Source organism: Pantherophis guttatus, chromosome 4 (genome assembly GCF_059756535.1).
Source record: "Pantherophis guttatus breed Tessera chromosome 4, ASM5975653v1, whole genome shotgun sequence".
NCBI lineage: Eukaryota > Metazoa > Chordata > Lepidosauria > Squamata > Colubridae > Pantherophis > Pantherophis guttatus.
Window position 1 is genome coordinate 41,188,225 of NC_142066.1, and position 23,016 is coordinate 41,211,240.

The 23,016-nt window shown below is 42.6% G+C and overlaps 1 protein-coding gene across 3 annotated transcripts in view; it reads right to left on the minus strand.

Moving 5' to 3' along the window:
* LOC148114061 (myosin-binding protein C, fast-type-like) overlaps nt 1–20,018 on the minus strand; it is a 38,667-nt gene extending 18,649 nt beyond the window's left edge. For 2 of the 3 annotated variants that reach the window (XM_087891973.1, XM_087891972.1), the window contains exon 1: nt 600–4,835. In XM_087891973.1, the coding sequence (XP_087748099.1) occupies nt 600–633 (34 nt within the window). In that variant the 5' untranslated portion in view covers nt 634–4,835. Of the gene's footprint in view, nt 1–599; nt 4,836–19,100 lie in introns of those variants that run through there. The other variant, XR_015733747.1, reaches the window with a different exon arrangement.
* Between the last annotated feature and the right edge of the window lie 2,998 nt (nt 20,019–23,016).

Here is a 23,016-nt window from a genome sequence, read left to right on the forward strand (position 1 = left end):
CTCTTCGAAAGCCAAAAAAATGCTTTTAAAAGTAAAAAAAAAAAGCCTCTGATGATGGCGTGGCTCAGCTGGGATCATCAAAGGCTTTTAAAAGAAAAAAACCCTTTTTTTCTTTTAAATGCTTCTGACAATCCAAGCTGAGTTGCCTGATCAGCAGAGACATTTAAAAGAAAAAAAGTCTCTGCCGATCAGGCAACTCAGCTGGGATCATCAGAGCTTTTTGAAAGCATTTTTTAATAACCTCTTCGCTGAAGAGGTTGTAGAAAAAATGGTTTTAAAAGTAAAAAAAAAAAATTGGCAATGCCCACCCAGTCACATTACCCACCCACCAAGCCATGCCCACAGAACTGGTAGTAACAAATTGTAGATTTCACCACTGGCCTGCGTGCTTAAAAGCAGTCACAGCTACAGCTATCTTGATTGCAGAATCGCAGAAAATTATTCTTGGAGCCCCTCTCCATGTTTTCACACCCCATGCAGTTCAGACTCTTTTGGGGGCCTGCTTGGGCAACATCCAATAGGATTTCCCAATATGTGAGTACTGTATTAGTGCAAGAAAATGTTCAATTATCCAGATGTCAACTTTTAAACCCTGCTACCCTTTTGCCATGGCCCAAAGAAGACACAGCCCATAATTGCTTAGATGTGTTCATCTTAGAGTGCATCACAGGGTCCAGATGTGATCTAAAGACTGAGCCATTGATAGATGGAAATCTGGCATTCTGGACAGATGATTCATCCTTTGTGAAAGATGGAAAAAGATATACAGGATTAGCAGTAGTGACAGAAGATGGACCATTGCTTCAGAGACGGCTCCCTTCACACATGTCTGCACAAGCAGCTGAACTAATAACTCTCATAGAAGCATGCTAATTAGATGAAGGCCAACAAGTGACTATATATACTGATAGCTGATATGCCTTTTTAGCTGCACATACCCATGCCAAACCTCCCCTGACCTCCCCGTGGAAAGTCAGACCGGTACCAAGGAAGGCAGCATTCCCAATGCTCACTCCCACCAGCAAGTAGCAAGCTTGGCACCCACTCCCAGGTGAGTTGTGAGGAGGGAAGGATGCAGAGGGAGAGCCCAAGTATTAAAGCTGAATCTGTACAGTTGATGTTTATACGGAGGACATACATTCAATACTCTTTGTCTAACTTTAATAATTGGTGCCTGAGTATTCTTGTTTTTCTTTCCTTGCCCCATTTTTTTCTTTTATGTCACATCTTTTTAAATTATAAGCATGAGGGCACAAACTGCCTGATCAGTAAGGTAAGAGCTTTTCAATCAATACCTCTTAGCCCAGATTCCCATTCTGAAAATCAAAATATCAAGAATAACTTCTACAACTAAAGTTGTAGAAGACAATGAAAATAATGCAAGTTGCCAGATGATAGTCTAGGTCTCCTGAGTGCAACACTGACATCATGAGACCCACACATAAATACATAATTGATTCATTATACCAGTCTTTCTCAACCTGTGCAATTTCAAGATACCTGGACTCCAACTCCCCCAGCCACCTGGCTGGGGATTTCTGGGAGTTGAACTCCAGGCATCTTAAAGTTGCCAAGGTGGTGAAACACTATTATATAGTATTGTGAAACACAGTGCTGCTTGAAAAGTTTTGGGTGGATTCTAACAGGTGCAGTCCTTTAAAAAATAAGTTTTGGCTTCAGAATATAATCATAGACATACTATATGGATAAGTAGGCTGTTCACTTGTTCATTGCATTCAGCTTCCAAGATGCTTAGGGTTAGAGGTTTTTAGTGGGTCTTTGGAAAAAGAGAAAGCACAGTAGCATAGGAGGCACACAGCTGTAATATAACAATGTTGCTGGTTCATAAACAAAGGAAGAAGAAATGATTATCTGCCAACTATATAATCAGTTCTCCTCAACTGAACCTCCAGCATATCACAGTTCATGGAGCTTTCTCCACGTGTCTCGTGTTTCTTGTCCATATTCTAAGAAGTGAAAAGTTAGTACTAATTAAAGATCTCACACTGAAACAGTTACAGGCACATTGAAGCAGATTATTAAATCAAGCGTATATCCAATTTTGGTTCTAAAGAATAAAAGTGCACCTGCTATCTTTTTGGAAGGCACGTTACGGCAGGTGCCATCAAGCTTTTGTATGCTTTTTTTCAAGATTTCATCTGTAAAATCTGTAAATCTGCTGCATCTTTTTATACACTTTTTATACACAATAGATCCAGATTTAGCTATATTAACAACGTATCGTCTGAATGCTGTGGTATTTAATGTAAGTTGTGGTAATGTAAATCTCAGCGTAAGCTTCATTTTAGTGTCTATGATTTTGACCGCTTCTCCCATCATGATCTGATTGGCCAAGTAGTCTTGGACAACCTGCTGGAGATTGCTGAGCAGGACAATGATGCTCCCCTCTGGCGGGACATCATGAAAGCCACTTCGGTAAGTGGAACTGTTACAGGTAGTCCTTGACTTACAACCATTCATTTGGCCACCAATTGATGTTACAATGGCACTGAAAACAGTGAATTACAACCATTCCTTTTAATTGTCACAACATCCACGTAATTATGTGATCCAAATTCAGGTCTCCATGTAATTATGTTGGTTGCAGTGTCCTGGGGTCATGTGATTGCGACCTTCTCAGTTGTCTTCTAACACACAAAGTCAATGGGGGAATGGACGTTGTCCTACCTGAACGTCCTTTTTATGCTCGCTGCGAAGACAATCCTACAGAATGGGATCTAGCAGTGTGATTGGATGTACTGAGTGCCTATCATTTTTCCTCTGCAGTCTTAGTCCCGCCCTCTGGTTGCTCCTGTCAGTCTTTTTCACGAAGCTGTCAATGTAGTCAGACTGGAACGGTTTTCATCACGTAAGGCGAGCACCTGCAGAGGAATGAAAGGAAACACACCCCCTATGGCAGGGGATGGCTAGCGAACGGGTGGGCCGGATTGTCTTCGCAGCGAGCATAAAAAGGTAGGACAATGTCCATTTTCCTGACGCTGCTCAGACAATCCTACAGAATGGGACATGCCCACGCTACAAGTCCTGGGAGGGAGTCGCAGCCATCTCCTGAACCCTTGGGGTAATTATTGATTGTAATACATGCCTGCCGAAGGAAGCTTCAGCAGAAGCAAATGAGTCTAATCTATAATGACATGCAAATGATGAAAGGGATGACCAGGTGGCCGCCTTGCAAATTTCATCAATCGAAGCTTGGGTAGCCCATGCAGCAGATGTAGCTGTACTCCTAGTGGAGTGAGGCAAAATGCCCTCAGGAACAAGGGCCCCTTGTACTTCACATGCTTTGGATATACAGGCCTTGAGCCATCTCCCCACAGTAGCAGAAGAAACTTTTTGACCCATTGAAGAAGGCAAAAACGACACCAAGAGGGCTTCAGTTTTTCAAAATGATGATGTACGTCGGATGTAACGTCGCAGGGCCCTACATACGTCCAATGTATGCCATGTCCTTTCAAGTGGATGACGTGGATCTGGGCAGAAATTTGGCAGGACGATCTCTTGAGGTCGATGAAAAATGGAATTTATTTTAGGCATAAAAGCAGGATCCAGTCTAAGGACTGCGCGGTCAGGAAAGAAAACACAGAGATCAGGTTGAATGGAAAAGGCTGCTATCTCTGACACTCTATGAGCCGAAGTCACTGCCAATAGGAAGGCCACTTTCAGCGACAGATAACGTAATGAAGTTGACCCAAGAGGCTCAAATGGTGGCAATGTGAGAGCTTGTAATACCAAATGGAGATCCCAGGTAGGATATCAGTGGATCACAGCCGGCCTAAGATTTGCAGCTCCTTGAAGAAAGGATCGAATTCTCCAATCATGAGACAATTGCTGGTGACTATCCCCTGACAACACAGTGGCTAAAGCTGCCACCTGTTGGCGTAAAGTAGACGGGGCAAGGCCTTCATCAAACCCTGAGTGAAAAAAATGAAGAATGTCGGAGACAGAAGCAGAGGTAAGGTCCACAAGGTTAGAAGCAGCCCATTGAGCAAAAATTTTCCAGGACGCGTTGTAAATGTGGACTGTAGATGGCCACCTGGCAGCTTGAATAGTAGCAATAACCTCAGAAGGAACGTTGTCTTTACGTAGCATTATCCTTTCAAGCGCCAGACGGTCAACGGAGCCAACCTGGATCTGGGTGTTGAACGGCACCCTGGCTCAGCGACAGTTGGTTGAGAGGAATCCGCCATGGCATCCCTACTAAAAGATCTTGAAAATCGGCGAACCACGCCCTCCGAGGCCAATAGGGTGCCACCAAGAGAAGATCTGTGTGTTCCAGAAGCAGTTTCCTGATCACCCCCGGAATGACTGGAATTGGGGGAAATGCATATAGTAGACCTTCTGGCCACTGGGCCCTGAGGGCATCGTGTCCTTCTGCTCCTGGAGACGGAAAACGAGTGAAATACCGAGGAAGATGAGTGTTTTGAGACGTTGCAAAGAGGTCGACTACTGGCATGCCGAATCTGTTCGCTATTTCCTGGAACAATTGAGGGCTCAGGCGCCACTCCAATGGATCCAGGCGATCCCTGCTCAGATAGTCTGCCTGGAGGTTTGACTTGCCTGAAATATGCTCCGCCTTTATGGAATGGAGATGTTGTTTTGCCCACGACATCAGTAGGTCTGTCTCCGCCATCAACTCTTTGGACCTCATGCCCCCCTGTCGATTGAGATGAGCCTTTGTAGTCATATTGTCTGTCAATATGAGTACATGTTTGTTCCTTATTAGGGATGTAAAGTTATCAACGCTAGGCGCACCGCCCGGAGCTCTAATCAGTTGATGCTGTGTTGTCGTTCTAGGGGAGACCAGGTCCCCTGAGCGAAGGTTGAGTCCAAGTGAGCGCCCCAGCCATAAAGACTGGTGTCCGTAGTTACCGTGACCCTGTGAGGCTCGAAAAACAGAGTCCCAGATGACAGGGCTGGAGAGACCCACCAACGGAGAGACTGCTTTACTTGACGTGGAACCCGGAATTTGGTGGACGACTCTTACTGACCTGGAAGGGAAGGAGAAACCACTGTAGGTGACGTGAGTGGTGACGTGCCCATGGTACAATGTGTATACATGAGATTAACTTCCCCAACAGTTGGGACAGCAGAAGAAGTGGTACAGAAGTTTGTGACAGCACCTGGTTCACAATGTCCTTGATACTTGACTGACGGTCCGGGGATAGAAAGACAAGGCCTAGCAATGAGTCTATAGTCGCTCCAAGATGTAGAATGGACGTTGTTGGAACAAGATGGCTCTTGTCCAGATTGAGGACAAAGCCGTGAGTTTGTAGGGTCTGAATAACACACACTCTGTCGCGGTGAGCTTGTGAGAGAGAGGTCGATAGCAGCAGGATGTCGTCCAGGTAGCAGACGATGCAGATGGAACGTTCCCTCAACGAGGCTGCCAAAGCCACTAGAATTTTTGTAAAGGTTCTCAGCACCGACAACAGTCCAAACGGCATGGCCTTGTATTGATAATGCCGTTCGTTGTAAGCAAATCTGAGGAATCGCTTGTAATTGGGATGTATCAGTACGTGAAGATAAGCCTCCTTGATATCGATGGATTGTAGGAGGTCCCCTCGTCGGATACATCCCAGAATGGACCGGAGCGAATGCATCTTGAAGCGCCGGTACAACACAAACTGGTTTAGCTGTTTTAAATTGAGAATCCCTCTCCATCCCCCCGAGCTCTTCGGAACCAGAAACACTATTGAGTAAAATCCGGTTCGTACCTGATCTTCCAGAACCGGCTCGATGGCCTGTATATCCAACATATGTTGGATCTCTAGCTCCATGAGATGCCTCATTTGAAGGGAAGCCAACAGGGGGCACTGAAGAAAACAACTCAGAGGAGGGGAGATGAATTCTATAGTCAAGCCAGTTGTGATGGTGCGAAGAATCCAGGCGTCTGTAGAAGTGGTGTCCCATTGATGGTAGAACTGTTGAAGACGACCGCCTATGGGAAAAGAGGCCGGTGAGTCACTTACCACGCCTAAAGGAGCGAAATCCGGAGCCCCGGAATGGTCGCTTAAAGGCTGTCTGGCGTCTGCCTCTGTCCCGAAAGGACAATCGGTCAGAAGAGAAGTACTGCCCTTGTATGGAAGGTCTTTGAAATTGATACCCGCTGGGTCCTGGCTCGGCACGAAAGAGCTGCCTCGCGTAAGGTGTAAAGCGACAGTCCTGACGCCTGTAAGAAGAAGAAAGAACCTTCTTTTTATCGCGCCCTTCCACCAAGGCCGGCTCCAAGGTTTGACCAAAAAGAGCAGATCCTTTATAAGGAGCAGTGGTAAGTTTCCACTTTGACTTTAAGTCGGCTCTCCAATGACGGAGCCATAAAAGATGGCGAGAAACCACTGTGGAAGCCAAGGCCCTGGATGCGAATTTGGCCGCATCCAAGGAGGCATCTGCAGAATACTCAGCTGCAGCAATCAATTTGGTGACATCTTGGTGAATATGGGCCTCTTCAGGAGGCAATCTGTCTCGGAGCTGGCGAAGCCAGATAAGCGACGCCCTATTAAAGAATGAGGCAGATGTAGCAGCTCTGATGGCCCAGGCTGCTGCTTGGTGTGTCTTCCTATAGGACAGTTCAGTTCTCTTATCTTCCGCCTTCAGGCCATCTCCTACATCGCCTGCCAAAACAGATGGAGAGACAAGACTGGCAACAGGCTCATCAACTACAGGTAAGTTCAATAAGGCATCAAGCTCTGGAGCAGCACAGTACATCTTGTGATGACCCGAGGGGCCTGAAATAGAACCTGGTCTCTCCCAGGGTTTTCAAATCACTTGAGAGAACAAATCAGGGCATGGAACAAAGTCAATGTCAGTTTGTGGTAATTTAAATAAGGAGTCATTAGGATTCTCTTGATCTTGAGAAGAAGAAGCCGGGTCAAGAGCTTTGCCCATTTTGGTTGCCACTTTTGCCTTATGTAAAAGAGATTTAAATAGAGTGGGCCTAAAAAGACCCGGGATCGAAGGCTTCTCCTGAAACTCCTCATCATCGTCAGAAAGTTCAAATTCGTCAAGGTATTCATCATCCTGAGCAAAATACTCAGGTTGTTTGTAAGAATAGCTGGTGGATGGTTGTACTTTGGGTGCAGCTGGAATAGATCCAGGTGCTTGGAAGGGTGCCCAAGAGTGATTGCTGATGCAATCCATCTTGAAAAATACTGGCAAATGCCTGGGACAAAATAGACTGAAAGTCCATGGCAGGAGTAGAATTACCAACCCCCACATTAGCCAATCCGGCAACCATCGAAGGCTGAGTAGCCTGAGGGGCCTGAATAGGTACAGAGGACGGTATGGGCAGAGAACCCTGCAACACATGTTCGCCTTGAATAGAAGATAAATCTTGACCTTGCGGTACAAGAATAATATCACCCTGTGACCAGTGGTGGGATTCAATTTTTTTAACAACAGGTTCTGTGGGCGTGGCTTAGTTGGGGGTGTGGCTTGGCAATCATGTGACTGGGTGGGCATGGCTAGCTGGTCACGTGACTGTGTAGGCATGGCTAGCTGGTCATGTGACTGTGTAGGTGTGGCTAGCTGGTCATGTGACCGGGTGGGCGTGGCTATGTGCATAGGGACTACTCAGAGGGCTGAAAAAAAGTCATTTCTGACTGGGCCTCGCACTTTTGACCGGTCCTCACACTTATGACCATCCTCACATTTATGCCCGTGCAGCTTTCTTAACAACCATGTCACTCATTTCACAACTGCTTCTCTTCACCATGGTGACAAGATAGGGCAAAAACGTAAAATGTGAGGACAGTCGTAAGTTCGAGGACTGGTCAAAAGTGCGAGGACCAGTCAAAAATAACTTTTTCAGCCCTCTGAGTAGTCCATATGCACAAAAGGACTACCCAGAGGGCTGAAAAAAGTGATTTCTGACAGGTCCTCGCACTTTTGACCGGTCTTCGCACTTACGACTGGTCATCATTTATGCCCATGTAGCTTTCTTAACAACCATGTCACTCATTTCACAACTGCTTCTCTTCACCATGGTGACAAGATAGGGCAAAAACGTAAAATGTGAGGACAGTCGCAAATTCGAGGACCGGTCAAAAGTGCGAGGACCAGTCAAAAATAACTTTTTCAGCCCTCTGAGTAGTACATATGCACAAAAGGACTACCCAGAGGGCTGAAAAAAGTGATTTCTGACAGGTCCTCGCACTTTTGACTGGTCCTCACACTTATGACTGGTCATCATTTATGCCCACTGTAGCATTCTTAACAACCATGTCACTTATTTCACAACTGCTTCTCTTCACCATGGTGACAAGATAGGGCAAAAACGTAAAATGTGAGGACAGTCGTAAGTTCGAGGACTTACGAGGACCAGTCAGAAATAACTTTTTCAGCCCTCTGAGTAGTCCATATGCATAAAAGGATACAGCAATAGAGAGGGATGAAGGAAGGGAAGGGAAATTAGAGTAGGAGGGAGGATAAGAGAGGGAAGAAGAGAGGAGAAGGAGAAAGGAAGAGGAAGTAGGGAGGAGAAGAAGAGTGGGAGGAAGAGAAAGTAAGAAGGAAAGAAAAGAGAGAGGTGGTAGGTTTGAGGAGAAAGATTGCTGTACAATAAAAAAGATGAAAGGGAAGAAAGCCAACCCCAAACAAATATAAAGATATTAAGATAAAAGAATGAATTGTTAAACTTTAAAGAATAAAAGAGAACAAATATGAATAAATAACAATAATTAGAAACACACATACAAACAATGTATTTTCTTTGAACAGAATATTTGGCTGGTTCACAAATTTAAACAGTGTTTAGTCATTTCAATTAAATTTACAATTTGTATATTTCCTTTTTGCCATATTTATTCCTCATCTATTTTTGTAAAAAACCAATATTACCCTTCATCCTCATCTCCAATCTTAATCAAATTCAATTTTTCCCTTCTATTCTATATTATACCCCTTCCCATTGTCATATATTTTATATCCATCCTCACATTGGTTAATTATGTAATATTACAGTTGTTTAATATAAATTCAACATTTTAATATAAATCAATTAGTTATATAACTACCTTTTTTGTATATTAATCAATATGAACATGAATATTCCAATTATTTCCATGCAATCCAATTTCTTACAAATCAATTAATTATATTTACCAATAATAATAAACTAAATAATTTCCCTCATATATTCCTCCAAACCACAACTTAACCATTTCTGCTTTCAGAAATATACAATTAATAGTATCTCAATTATTACAATTCCCTAGTTAAATAGAGCTTTTTTTTCTTTTGTGTTTTAAAATCTTGAACTCTCCTCTTTTTCCCTAAATTTCCCATTGTTTGCACCTACCTTTTTTGGTGAGGAAAAAGAAAAGAAATCTGCCTGCCTAATTATCCAACCTTGCAGCAACAGCAAAGCAGTTTCAGTTTTGTTTTTTAGGATAGCTAGGAGGAAAAAAAATTGCTCCAGCAAGCAGCAGAGCCCTGAGCAAAACAGCTGAGACAAATCAGCTGAGACTCGGGAGCCGATCTAAGCAAGGGCTAATTAGCCTATGCTGAAGCTCCGTGGGCCAATAAAATTACAAAAAAACACCATTTGTTAAATTGCTGGCTCGCCCGTCCCTCGCCCACCACTATTTATTGGCAATAAATAGTGGTGCGGAGGGGCGGGGCAAGCCAGCAATTTAACAAACGGTTCAGCTCCTAGAACCGGCAGAATCCCACCACTGGCTATAGGGCGGCCCTTTGAAGCCCCACGGCAAGAATTTGAACAGTTTTTTTTCCTCTAGCCATCAGCTGGGATTCTGGAGGCAGCAATAGATTAGGAGTGGGCGGGGTAAGCGAACGGCCGGCGATCCAACAGAGCAGAGAGTGAGGGTGAGTGAAGGCGTGGAAGCTGCTTTCTCCATCCTGCTCTCTTGCATCCGGAGCCGGTGGGGAACCACGTGGCAGCCCACGTGGATCCCAGGCAGTGGAACTCAGGCTAGGGAAGGGGTGGGCAATTGTGGCTCTTTTACAACCTGTGGCCTTCAACTCCCAGAATTCCTGAGACAGCCAAGGTGTCTCAGGAATTCTGGAAGTTGAAGTCCACAGGTTGTAAAAGAGCCACAATTGGCTACCCCTGGCTATGGTAGGCTGGCGCCGCGCGGCTGGGAGGCGGGGCGGGGTGAGGGGCGGGGCAAGGGGCGGGCGAGCCAGCAATTTAACAAACGGTTCGGTGTGCTGCGGGGCCAATAAATTACAAAAAAACACTGAACCGTTTGTTAAATTGCTGGCTCGCTCGCCCCATTTATTGGCAATAAATAGTAGTGCAGAGGGGCGGGGCAAGGGGCGGGGTGAGCCAGCAATTTAACAAAGGGTTCGGCCAAACCCCCTAGAACCTCCAGAATCCCACCACTGCCTGTGACCAATTGATCAAATTAGGCTCTTGGGTTTGAGAAACAAGAGGAACAGTGGAAATAACTACATTGTCCTCTGTAAGTGGAACAGACGGGCCCTCAGGTTGAATAGTGGCCCTTGCCTTATTGAATTGCTTTTCCAAGGCATTATGGCACCTCATGGCATCCTTATCCATTAATTCACATTGGAGGCTCGTGGATTTGGAGCCTGCTTTGGAACCTTTATTTGATTTTTGTTTTCTTTTCCCAACAGGTTTGGGAGAAGGGGCCCTTATGGAGGAAACTTCCATCTCCATATCTGAAGAAAGAGCAGAATCAGCCATAACTAATGATAAGTTAAAGTTAATGGTGATTTCAATCAATTGCTGAATTAATTAATATATTTTAATATTATTATTATTATTAATTAATATTTAATATATTTTTTTGTAAATTAATTATTTTCTTTGTAAATAAGATATAACAGTAAATATGATCTATTAACAATTCACTTCCCTTGAGAAGGTAAAGCCTGCCCGCTGGAGAATCAGGGAACTGCAGGAATCCAAGAGAACAATTTCACTCTGCACCTCCCTGTGAATCTGAAGAAAAATCTTCATATTAAAAAACACCATAATAAACAATTAAATTCAGTAAGCATGAAAGCGAAAACCATGGATGGTAATGCTCTCATCAATAAACAAGCTGTCAGCAGGAACTGACAGCCATAAAATCACCAGCGTAATATTGCTGCCTCAGCCATTAGAATGGCGGGCGAAGCAAAATGGCGGGAGTTCCAACCATCGCCAATGGAAACTACATATCAAGGTATGCCACTGGCGGGCAGGGACCCTGGAGCCGCGAATTAATAGGGAGAAGCTGCGACGGTGTGGTACTTGTCTTGGCTAAAGGACCCCAACTCCACCACCCGCAGCACAAGCAATCAGCAGGAAAAAAAGTGCCTCTCAGCTTGGCTACTTGAAAGTGCTTCTCAGCTGTCAAAGAGGCGATCAAGCGGCTCGGCGATTCACTGAAGTCAAACTCCGAAGCCGCTGCTTGTCAAGATGTCCCTCGAAGCACAGCTCTCCACAGAAGCAATTTAGAAAAATAAATTTGGAAAAAATAAGCAAAAATTCGGAAACGCGCCCCTCAGCTGATAGCTGGGCGAAAAAAAGGCGGCATTTCGGAGGCAAAAGGCAAACCAGAAATGCGGTTTCTAATAAAAAGCAAACAGCAAACAAAATATTTGAAGAAAAAATAACTAAATAAAGAGAAAACTAGCAATTGCTAATTATGAATAAGAGAATAAGGCACTCAGGTCTGGTCCAATCCACTGAGTGAAAAAGACTGACAGGAGCAACCAGAGGCCGGGACTAGGACTGCAGAGGAAAAATGATAGGCACTCAGTACACCCAATCACATTGCTAGATCCCATTCTGTAGGATTGTCTGAGCAGCGAGTCAGGAAAAAGCCAGATTTGCTTAACAACTGCATGATTCACTTAACAACTGGAATGATTGCTTAACAACCATGGCAACAAAGATCATAAAAATCAGATGTAACTCTCTTATTTAACAACAGAAAGTCTAGTCACAATTAAGGTTGTAAGCTGAGGACTTCCTCTGCTTGATTATGTGAGAAGTGACATCCCCTTGAATGATACATTCCAGGCTTTTGAGTTAAAATGGTAAACTCTAACCAATAATGCAAATTGCTCAAGGGATTAAATTCATTGTAATTGAATTAGTCACAAAATTCAGCAGTCTCATTTGGTTAATTGAGCTCTTCAATACTTGCATGCGGCATTTTAGCTTGGTGCACTTCATCAATTCAGTCAATCAATGCAGCTGCATTGCTCAGCTATTGTATATTCATGAATCAATAACAATAGTTGCCTCAAAAGGAGGGGGGAAGGTTTTTTTATAAAGATTTCCACACTATGAAAGTCAATTTTGTTCTTTGACTGAGGAGAGCCCAGATAGATGCACAAAAGAACACAGTAGTACAGCTGTGCTCCATTCGTTGATATCCCTTCTGAGCACCATTCAGATTGTGATGGTCCTATTGGAGTGAAGACAAAATGAGGAAGGGAGCATTGCACTCATTCGCTTCATTTGCTCCCACTGAAAACACTTTTGGTTACAATTCAGTGTTACAACACTTAGGAAGAAGATATAATTATTTTTTAATTATAATAAAAGAAATAAAATGCCATTGAAACAGCAGCTGGTTTGGACATGAAGACAATTTCAATCCCTCCTAGCTTTTAGGATGATAAACAGGCAGGGGTGAAGTTTTCACTGCTTATTTAAAAAAAGCAATTGCTGGTTAAGTTCACAGCAAATGGCAATCCCCACAAGGGGATATTCCTTTTTTAGCACAACTACTGTTAGATTGAAATTATATTTTTCACCATTCTCAGATTCATTATTATGTTAAAGTGACTACTAAGCCAAGTCTCCAATTTAAAAAGTCTAATTTTTCCTAGCGCCCAGTTTACAACTTTTTTTCCCTATTTAGCTTTGTAGCATGTTTTAGGGAAATATAACCAAAAATTAACAAAATCAGAACAGTGAAGGAAGTAAAACAAGATCCCTTTAAACCTCACAGAACCAGACAACAGTTTTCATTCAAAGAGACGAAGCCATAATCTTAGAAGGACCAGACATGTTGCCAAAAGACATTACACTTAATCACAAAAGGAAACATAGTACAAGATTAAGAATAACAAAATAGACGGAAAACCCCAGAAAACTGCCAGAAGCAATTATTAGAAATGAGAAAAGCATAGATTCCAGACAATACAAAAAACAAACATTTACTCACAATTTCTCACACAAACTTCCATTCCTCCTTTTGACAAGATTAACCCCAGGATAGGAAGAACCCAGGAGACCAAGCAAGATTAGACCAAAAAGACAGGAAAACCAAAATCAGAGCAATTGCTGTAAATAAATTCTTATAATCCTTAACCTACACAAAAGCTTCAAAGGAATAAAATGTAAATTAATATCTGTACAATTTGTCTGCAAACCCAGGAATGCTCGAGCTCTGCCTTCTTGTCTTCCTGAATTAAAGATCCCTGCTTTCAGGCGGTTCACTTATACCTAATTCTTTCTTCAAATGTCAGTGACAGGTCTCAGCCAAGAAATGAACTGGGGAATTCCTTCCGACAATTGGCGACCACAGAGCGACTCCCAGCCAACCCAGCCACAGAATGGGGCCCGGAGATTGCAACACACCCAGCACAGAACTTATTTGTCTGAGGAAAAAAGACCCTGCCCGGGAGGCATCGGGTAATAAAGGGGGTCCTTGAGCCTTGCATTCAACAGCTGCCTGAAAGTAGGTAAGTACCGCTTTAAATTAAAATCCCTAGAATTGAGTGGAATGAAAAAGTGTGTGTATGTGTGTGGGGTGGGGGCTTCACCCTCGATAGCAGCTGGATCCCACCTGTCTGGTTGACCTCTAGCCATACCCCTACTGCTAGTTCCACCGAGCCGTGACCAACAGGACAGGGAAAGCAAGGGGGGTCGCCAGATGTGGCACCTTCTGTTTAAAGGTAAAAAGTCGAGTGGGACACAACTGCAGGTATGGGGGGAGTGAAAACCCTGTGTAAATTATGAAAGCAAAGCCCTGAACTTTAGGGAACTTTAGGAAACTTGAAGGAGGGCCAGTACTTGATGCCAGGGGGCAGCAAGTCCTCCTGGATTGTTCTTTTTTCTTCAGTCTGAAAACCATTGGCTTGGGTTCCCTTTGAGGGGAGTGCACATACTCTGTAAGGGAACCAGAGTCTCCCCCAGATAGGTTTTTTTTTGTCCGCAAACTGATTAGCTTGATGACACAGCTAAGCCAAAGTGAACCCCATATCAGAGAGGGAACATGGGAAGCTGTAGCTTGAGGGTCTTGATAGAAACCCCCCTTGGAGATTTGCTTGGGGTTTGGGATGAATGGCAGATGCCGGTCTTGGCCGGGATGAAAAAGAAGATAGCAAAAAACATATGTAGGAAATGGGCTTTGCTGAGAGATGACACAGGGAAACAGATTTGGTCAGAAAATGATACTTTTGACTTTCAAACCTTAAAAGTAACCCTAACCCTAATCCTATTGGTACTGCTGGGCTGAATTGTCCTGATCTAAAGATCTCACAGGAAAAAAGGAGCCAGCCACAACAGAGAATCCTTCCTCTCTAGAAAACAAATATGAGGCAAAAGTCATTGCCCCCTTATTGAGCAAACCAGTTCCAGGAAGAACAAGAAGTCCGCTGGAATACATTCTAACACACATGCCATTCTCAGCATCTAACCTAGTAATTTGGAAAAGGGAAACTCCACCTTTAGGTCTGACCCCCAAACAGTAATCTGGACATTAAAGTCAATAGTGGATAACCATAATCCATTTTGGGGAGATATGACCCAGCTATTACCTATCTTTTTAACCAAAGACGAACTGCTAAAATTATTTGAAAAAACAGATGAGATAGCCAGACGGCCAGCTATACCCACGCCAGGACAAAGAGCTCCTGTATGAGTTGCCTGGCTACTAGAATATCCCAGTTGGGATTACAATGACACCAACTATTAGGACATATACACTAGGGCAAAGGAAAATTTATTAGAAGCCTTGGAAGATATAGGGGAAGAGCCTTTAAATTGGTCTGAGTTTCAAAGAACGACCCAGAGAGAGAAAGAAAACCCCGATGCATATTAGGTCCATCTCTCTGAGGCAGCAATAACATATATCCATCTAGACCTCAGCTGCCCAAAAGACCAAAAAATTCTTGCCTCTGCTTGTGTCGACCAATCAGCTGGTGACATCTGCGACAATTTCCAGTGGATCGGGTCAAACTGGTTCGCTTTGGAAATATGTGAGTTGTGCAGAATAGCGAACTTTGTCTACGATCAAAGAGGAAAAGGAGCAGGAACGTAAGGAAATGGAAAAGAGAGGGAAAGATACAGGAAAATGAGAATTGAAAGACAAAAAGACGGTGGAAATTGTAAAAAGATCTAAGGATTTAGTACTAGGACATCCATTACTTTTGAAAGTTCCGCATGAGGTTTTTGCAATCCTTTTAAAATCCCAGACTCAAGCTTTCACTCAGCAGCATCTGGCTCAATACGAGGCTAAACTATTCACATCAGACCACATCACATTTGAAAGATGCACTACCTTAAATCCAGTCACACTACTTCCCACAGAACAGAAAATCTTCATGACTGCCTTCATCTAGTTCACAATGCCGAACTGCCCTGACATGATTTGACAGACGCCCTGCTGAAAAACCTGGACATAGAACTTTTTACTGACAGATCCTCTTACATGCATGAAGGCAAGAGAGTTGCAGGAGCTACTGTAATCTTCCATGAGGTCGTCTGGGCATCCCCCCTCCCTCTCTCGCATAGCGCTCAAACGTCAGAGTTTATGGATTTAACAAAAGCCTGCCAAGCTGCGGGGAACCAGTCTACTAACATCTTAGTAGACCAATTCCAGATACACTTTTGGGGTTTGCCATGCAACAGGAGCCTTGTGGAAACAGCAGGGTTTTTTAACATCAGCTGGACATCAAATTGCACACGCAAAACTAGTAGCTCAATTATTAGAAGCCATTCAACCAAAAGCCTTGGCAGTCATCCACTGTAGAGCTCAACAAAAGGATGACTCCACAGTAACCAAGTAAAACCAGTACAGCCAAATGGGTAGCAACAAAACCTCTCCCTCACAACCTCATGGCACCAGCATTAACAATCAACCCTGAAGTACCTTACAAAGAATTTCTGGACAATGGAGAGGCCAAACAATGGGAAAATAAGTTAGGGGCAGCCTTTAAAGAAGAATTTTGGAGGGTCCCAGATGGCAGGCCCATAGCCCCACTTCGCCTCCTTATATTAATTTGTCAGAGGTACACACTAAGGGTCACTGTGGGACCCAAACCATGGTAGATGCTGTGAGGAAGGTATGGTATGCACTAGGAGCCTATAGCTAGGCAACAAGGGTGGCAAGCATCTGTAAAACCTGCCAGGCAAATAACACCACCTCAAGAAAATCCATCCATGAAGGGGGAAAACCCTGGGCACAAAGGCCCTTTAAAAAAGTACAAATGGATTACATACAGCTACCAAGGGCAAATGGGTATCAATATGTTCTTGTATGCAGGGACCAACTAACTCACTGGGTGGAGGCCTTCCCATGCCGCCATGCAAAAGCCCTTGAAACAGCCAGACATCTCCTTAAAGATATTGTGCTCAGATTTAGAGTGCCAAGTGTTCTGGCCATGGATAGGGGCAAACATTTCATAGCTCAAGTCCTCACCCACATATTTCAAGCTCTTGACATCACCCAGAACTTCCACGCGCCATATTCCCCAACTTCTTCTAGGGGTACGGAGAGAGCGAACAAAGAGATGAAAACCTTACTGGGCAAACTCTGCCAAGAGACACATCTCTCATGGCCACAGGTGCTACCAATTGCACTCTTTTACATTAGAACTAGACCCTGATGAGATATGGGAATCTTCCCTTTTGAAATCCTATTTGGTCATCCCCCTGACACACTACAAGGCCTAGACCCACAATCCCTCAGTTTAGATAGGGGAGATATGGTTCTCTCTTCTTATCTGACAGCCCTACACAAAAGACTACAGATCCTGTGGATGCAGAGTGCCCTGACACAGACACTGCCCCTGGAGGAGGCTCTGCATCCCTTTGAACCAGGAGATTGGTGTGGATCAAATTCTTCACCAGAACCTCACTGCTGTAATCCAGATGGAAAGGACCCTATCAAGTCTTGCTAACCACGCAGACAGCCATCAAGGTTGCAGAAAGAGACTCCTGGATCCACTGGACACATGGGAAACCTGCTGTGGTGGATCACAGCCCATCTCCAACTTTACTTTCTCAAGTGCCACCATTGAAACTGAGAAGGAACCCAGAAACTGAACAGTGGACCCTAGAAACTTTCTTTAATATTTCACAAGATGGGGAGGGAGAAAACAATGGGGATTGTACTTTGTAAAACTATTTTTACCTTTATGCTTGCAACCTATGTAACACCTTTCTTAGAACTTAGCCTTTTTCCAGACAAAGGGAATATTTGGGAGTACTTAGCTACTGAAGTTCTCAACAATACAGACTTTTGCCTAGCTGGAGGAAAATCCATAACAGATATCTTCACATGTTTAAAGGGAGTAGCTTCAGCACCACAAGCTATCTTCAATCACACTAGACTCAAGTTTTTTCAATTGGCAAATTCATACTCTAGTATATTCAACTGGGGACCCCCCCTCTGACATGAAAGACCACACCATGTACATACTCCAAGTTATTGCAACCACTTACACAGCTTTATGTTTTAACCTCAGTGGATGCTCCTTCCCAAAGGTCCAGGAATGCACCAACCTAAGCCACACAGACTGTACATGCAACCACACAGAAAACATTCCATTCTGTTACAGCTACATAAAACTCCCTCCTAGTTGGTTTATACTCTGTGGATTAAGCGTTGACTCCTACCTCCCAGCTAATTCCACAGGGGGACCTTATACCTTAGGCTGATTAGCCATATTGATGCTATCATTACAGAGATGACACAAGAGAGCTTTTCACATCTTGGACTCAGACTGCGACTCCAAAGACTCTCTACTCACAAAAGCTGAGTATATAGCATTAGCAGTATCACTAGTGGGAATGCCAGGGCTTGCAACACAAAACTCTAGAAACCTGAATAGCCTGGCATGTACCCTAGCAAAAAGTTTGAATTCGACCTCCCATGCTCTAGATGACCTGAATAAAGAATTGAGGCAAGTAAGGCAAGCAACCCTGGAGAACAGGGCAGCCATAGATTACCTCTTATTAAGACACAACCATGACTTTGAAGAGTTCAAGGGGATGTGTTACTTTGAATTGAAAGAAAACTCATAAACTCCTAGAAAAAGGCATTAAACACCTCAAAGAGCTAGCACAAAACATTGGACATAGCCAACCCTCCCTAGATCTGTCCTGTCCTGTCTTTTCTTGGCTACCAGACTTACATTGGTTGAAAGTCCTCATTATAGGCATAGTAGCAGTCAGAGTCCTTGGACTTCCCCTGTGTTGTCTCTGTCACTCTATTCCCCCATGTCTCACTTGCCTTAAAAACTGTTGCCCCACTACCTCAAAACAAATCACAAATGGAAAACAATTGGTTCTGATGATGGTTCAAATTGACCATGAATACAAAGTATACTCTGACATTAGATTGTGCTGGGGGCGAAATAATTAACACCAATTATTTGCTCCAGCCCAAAATTTTTGGAAATATAACCAAAAATTGACAAAATCAGAACAGTGAAGGAAGTAAAACAAGATCCCTTTAAACCTCAATTCCATTTGAATTTTGAATTTTCATTCAAAGAGATGAAGCCATAATCTTAGAAGAACCAGACATGTTGCCAAAAGACGTTACACTTAATCACAAAAGAAAACATAGTACAAGATTAAGAATAACAAAATAGACGGAAAACCCCGGAAAACTGCCAGATGCGATCATTAGAAATGACAAAAGCATAGATTCCCAATACAAAAAACAAACATTTACTCACAATTACCCATACAAATTTCCCTTCTTCCTTTTGACAAGATTAATCCCAGGACAGGAAGAACCCAGGAGACCAAGCAAGACCAAAAAGACAGGAAAACCAAAATCAGAGCAATCACCGTAAATAAAGAAACTCTTATAATCCTTAGCCTATACAAAAGCTTCAAAGGAATAAAATGTAATCAGTACCTGTACAATTTGTCTACAAACCCAGGAATGCTCGAGCTGTGTCTCTACCTTTCTTGCCTTCCTGAATTAAAGATCCCTGCTTTCAGGCAGCTCGCTTCTGTATAATTTTTTCTTCAAATGTCAGTGACAGCTCCCAGCCAGGAAACGAACTGGGGAATTCCTTCCGACAGCTTCTAATTCTTACATAACTCAAAAATATGAAGCAAATGTTCAGGCACTATTCTGACAAGCTAAAGTGTTTAATTAAAGAGAGAGCACAATTCTAATTGGTAGATTGTAAGTGGTATGCAAACTATCTAAACCTCCGCGTCAACCTGGCCACACCCACCCACTCACCTGGAAGAGCTCAGATGGCCATGCCTACCCAGACACACCCACATGGCTGCAGTAAGTCCCACATATTTACAGAAGATATTTCCCATTAGTTAAAAATAAAGTTTGGTTTGTACTCCTGAAATTGTCTGTGGTTAGTGCCCATGGAAACATCACTATTTTATTCCTGAGAAAGCACAGATGATATTTTGAGGTTAAGAAATGTAGTAGAAAGGATTCTGAATTATTGTTCCATATATAAGCACTTAGCTGCATGTATATTCATAAATATTGAGTTATGAACAAGATCAGGAGAGCAATATAACCTGCTGGACAAGACTTACAATGTGCTTTCACTGTGAAACACAAACTCTGGAGAAATTTGGTATAACTGCAGCCTTATCATTATCTAGGCACATAGAAGTAGCACTGATGATCATTCATAGGATGTGCAAGAATAGTTTCTTCTTTAATACGTTCCTAATTAAGGTGAGCTTTCACAGCTCATGACCTTCACTTTTGGCCTGTTCACTGCCAGATCTGTAGATAATACAAGATTCAGAAAGGTTCTCCACCCAATTCCCTTGCTTTTTGCTTGCAAAAAAAAAAAAATAATGGTGGAAATGCACTCATGTATCTCTTCTGTGCTCTGTCTTCAAAATGTCCTGCTTCCAAAATATAAGGGCAGGGAGGCTATTAAATGTTTTGGATACTTAAATATGTGCACAGTGTCTGAAGAACGGATGATATAAAAGGATTTGTGTGAGCAGAGGTGAAAAATGGGAAATATCATCAACAAGGGAGGAGTTGGTAAAACCTAAAGAGAATATGGGAGTGGGTGGTTTCAGTAGGTTTCTTACAGACATTCACCTATTGGGTTCTCCCTCCTCCCATTCTTCCCCCTCCCCATTCCTTCAGCTCTCTCAAAGAGCAACTCGTCTTTGCTTTTCTTCTTCTCCCTTTCTGTGCATATTTTTAGCTAGGCTCTTATTCATCGAGCTGGTGGCTAATTAGGGCAGTCAGGTGTGCAGCAGCCATTCCTTCCAATCCTATCAGCAAATGCCCTTTCCTCACAACTTCAGATTTCTCCTTCGTTCCTATCATGCCCAACAATTGTCATGATAGCCAGTCCACATTTTTTAACTGCCTTCTATCTTTCTGCCTTTCTCCAAAAGCCTGAAATATCTTCCTGGTTGAATGTCATTCTTACTGATTGTGTGTTTTTTTTCCTGAACTTTAGCAATCAGCTGGTTATAGGGTGGGGGAGAAAGCACTGGAATAATTGCTAGACTTGCTCAATAGGCTGAGAATGCAAATTGTGGGCCAATGTATCTGGATGGGTGCCAGACTGAGGAAGGCTGTCTTAACATCCAATCTTGTTGAAGGTTCCTAGGAGTCTCATTTGGGAAATGGAATTATGTTGCACCAAGAGTATTTGTTCTAAATATACTGTTATATTTGTTCTTTCATATGATTTCCAGTGTTGCTTATTTCCCCTCCTGCAAATCAGAACACCCAATGTGTTTAGTGACATGTGTGGCATAATCTATTTCTTAGGGATTCTTTCCCACCTACCCAACCCTTTGAAGTGTTTCCTCCCTGTGCCTACCAGATGCTCCCTCTTGTGTGCGAGTGATGGTGTTTTAGCTACATATGCAACAGTACTTCCGAATATTGTGGTTAGGGAATATGGCACTGTATATGAGCTTCCCAGGAATTGGGTGTTTTTAGAAGCTGGATATGAACTGATATATAATAGACTCCCCCACCCCCATCCCAATGTTTGCATCTCTAATGCTATAAGTGCAGACCTTGAGGCTGAAGGACCATATGCTACCAAGAGATTTGACTGATAAGATTATATTGGAGCTGCATCAAAATTTTGAAATGAATGAGGTTTAACTGAGAAATTATTTCAGTTTATTCAATATATCACTAAATCTGCTTTTGGCTATTGTGAAAGTTAGGCAGGGGTAATAGCAGGAAGAAGCAGTGAAAGCATTTATAAACTATGATTTAGGGATTTTTTCCCCTGTCCTCAAGACATTGTTACTAATGAACATCCAGGGCAGACAATGTTGGACATATCACAGTTTATTCAGCTTCTCAACAACTTTGTCACTTATAATAAATAAGAACCATCTCCCCTCCACCCCAAATGATTTTTAAGAAGTGAGTGTTACGGCATAACAGTATTATGGTATCTATACCTCCCCTAAGTGGGTTTGGATGAAAGAGCCATAGTTCACTGACAGAGGACTTGCTTTGCATACAAAAAAAATATTGATCTTTGTCAATTCCTAGTTAGGCTGGGAAAGATGAAGCCCTCCCTGAAGCCTCAGGAGAGCTGTTGCTTGTCAGTGTAAAGGAAAGACGTAAAATCTATGCCTTCCCTTTTGATTATTGTCCACCCCAAACAGCAAGCTAATATCTGACTATATTAGCTTGCTGATTGTGAAGCTGAAGCTGAAGTGTGAAGTATTTATAGTGCTGCCATCCTTGTAGTAATTATAGTATTATGGAGATAATTCTTCCAATGATGGAAGATTGACTTATTTCAAGCACCTTTCTATATACCGGCTTTTAAAAAGTATATTGCAATTTGCCAATTTTGTCAAATTAGTGAGCAAAACCTGAGTCACTTCGAGCAGCTTTTGGTGGATCTTCTTTACTCTTCTGCACAACACTGGAAAATTGAAGAGATCCCCATTGATGAGAAGGTGATTAGGAAAATATTAGAATGTGCAGAAATGAACAGATTAACATTAGCAATTAAGGAAAAAAACAAAGTGAATATCATATGATATGGGAAGTATTTTATCAATGGTTAGAGAATAAAAAAGGAGTTTGGAAATGAAGAAGTGTAAGGAATAATAGAAAATATATTAAGATAGAGATATAAATAAGATGAAAATTATTTTTACGTATGATGAGAATAATGATGTTTAATGTTAATATGGTATTATCACTAGAAGACATTAAGAAGAAAATGAAGAGCTTTAGAATGTTTAATTGTTTAATATATTATAATTTTAAGTTTAGAGAAACAATATTAATATGAATGTGAATGATGTTGCAAATGGTGAAGGATGTTGGACAGACGACACACTGCTTAAAGAAAGATAGAATGTTTATATTCTTTGTGACATCTATAAATCTATAAATGAAACAAGGCAATTGCATAATCAGTCTTTTCTGGAAAAACTTTAAACCATGACTTACATAAATGGAATAAATCATGGATGAATCATCAAAAGTTTTTTATATTAATCATGTCAGCTCACTTTCATACATCTAAATTTGTCAGATCCAGAGGGCTGCTGTAGGTATGGACAATGGACCAGATGGACCAGATTTTAACATTGGTAAAGAGGGACACCATTGTGGGTGTGGCTTATTTTGTGGGCGTGGCTTGGAGGTCATGTGACTGGGTGGGCGTGGTTACCTGGTGCGATGGCTATGTGTATAGGGACTACTCAGAGGGCTGAAAAAAGTCATTTCTGACAGGTCCTCGCACTTTTGACTGGTCCTCACACTTATGACCATCCTCACATTTATGCCCGTGCAGCATTATTAACAACCATGTCACTCATTTCACAACTGC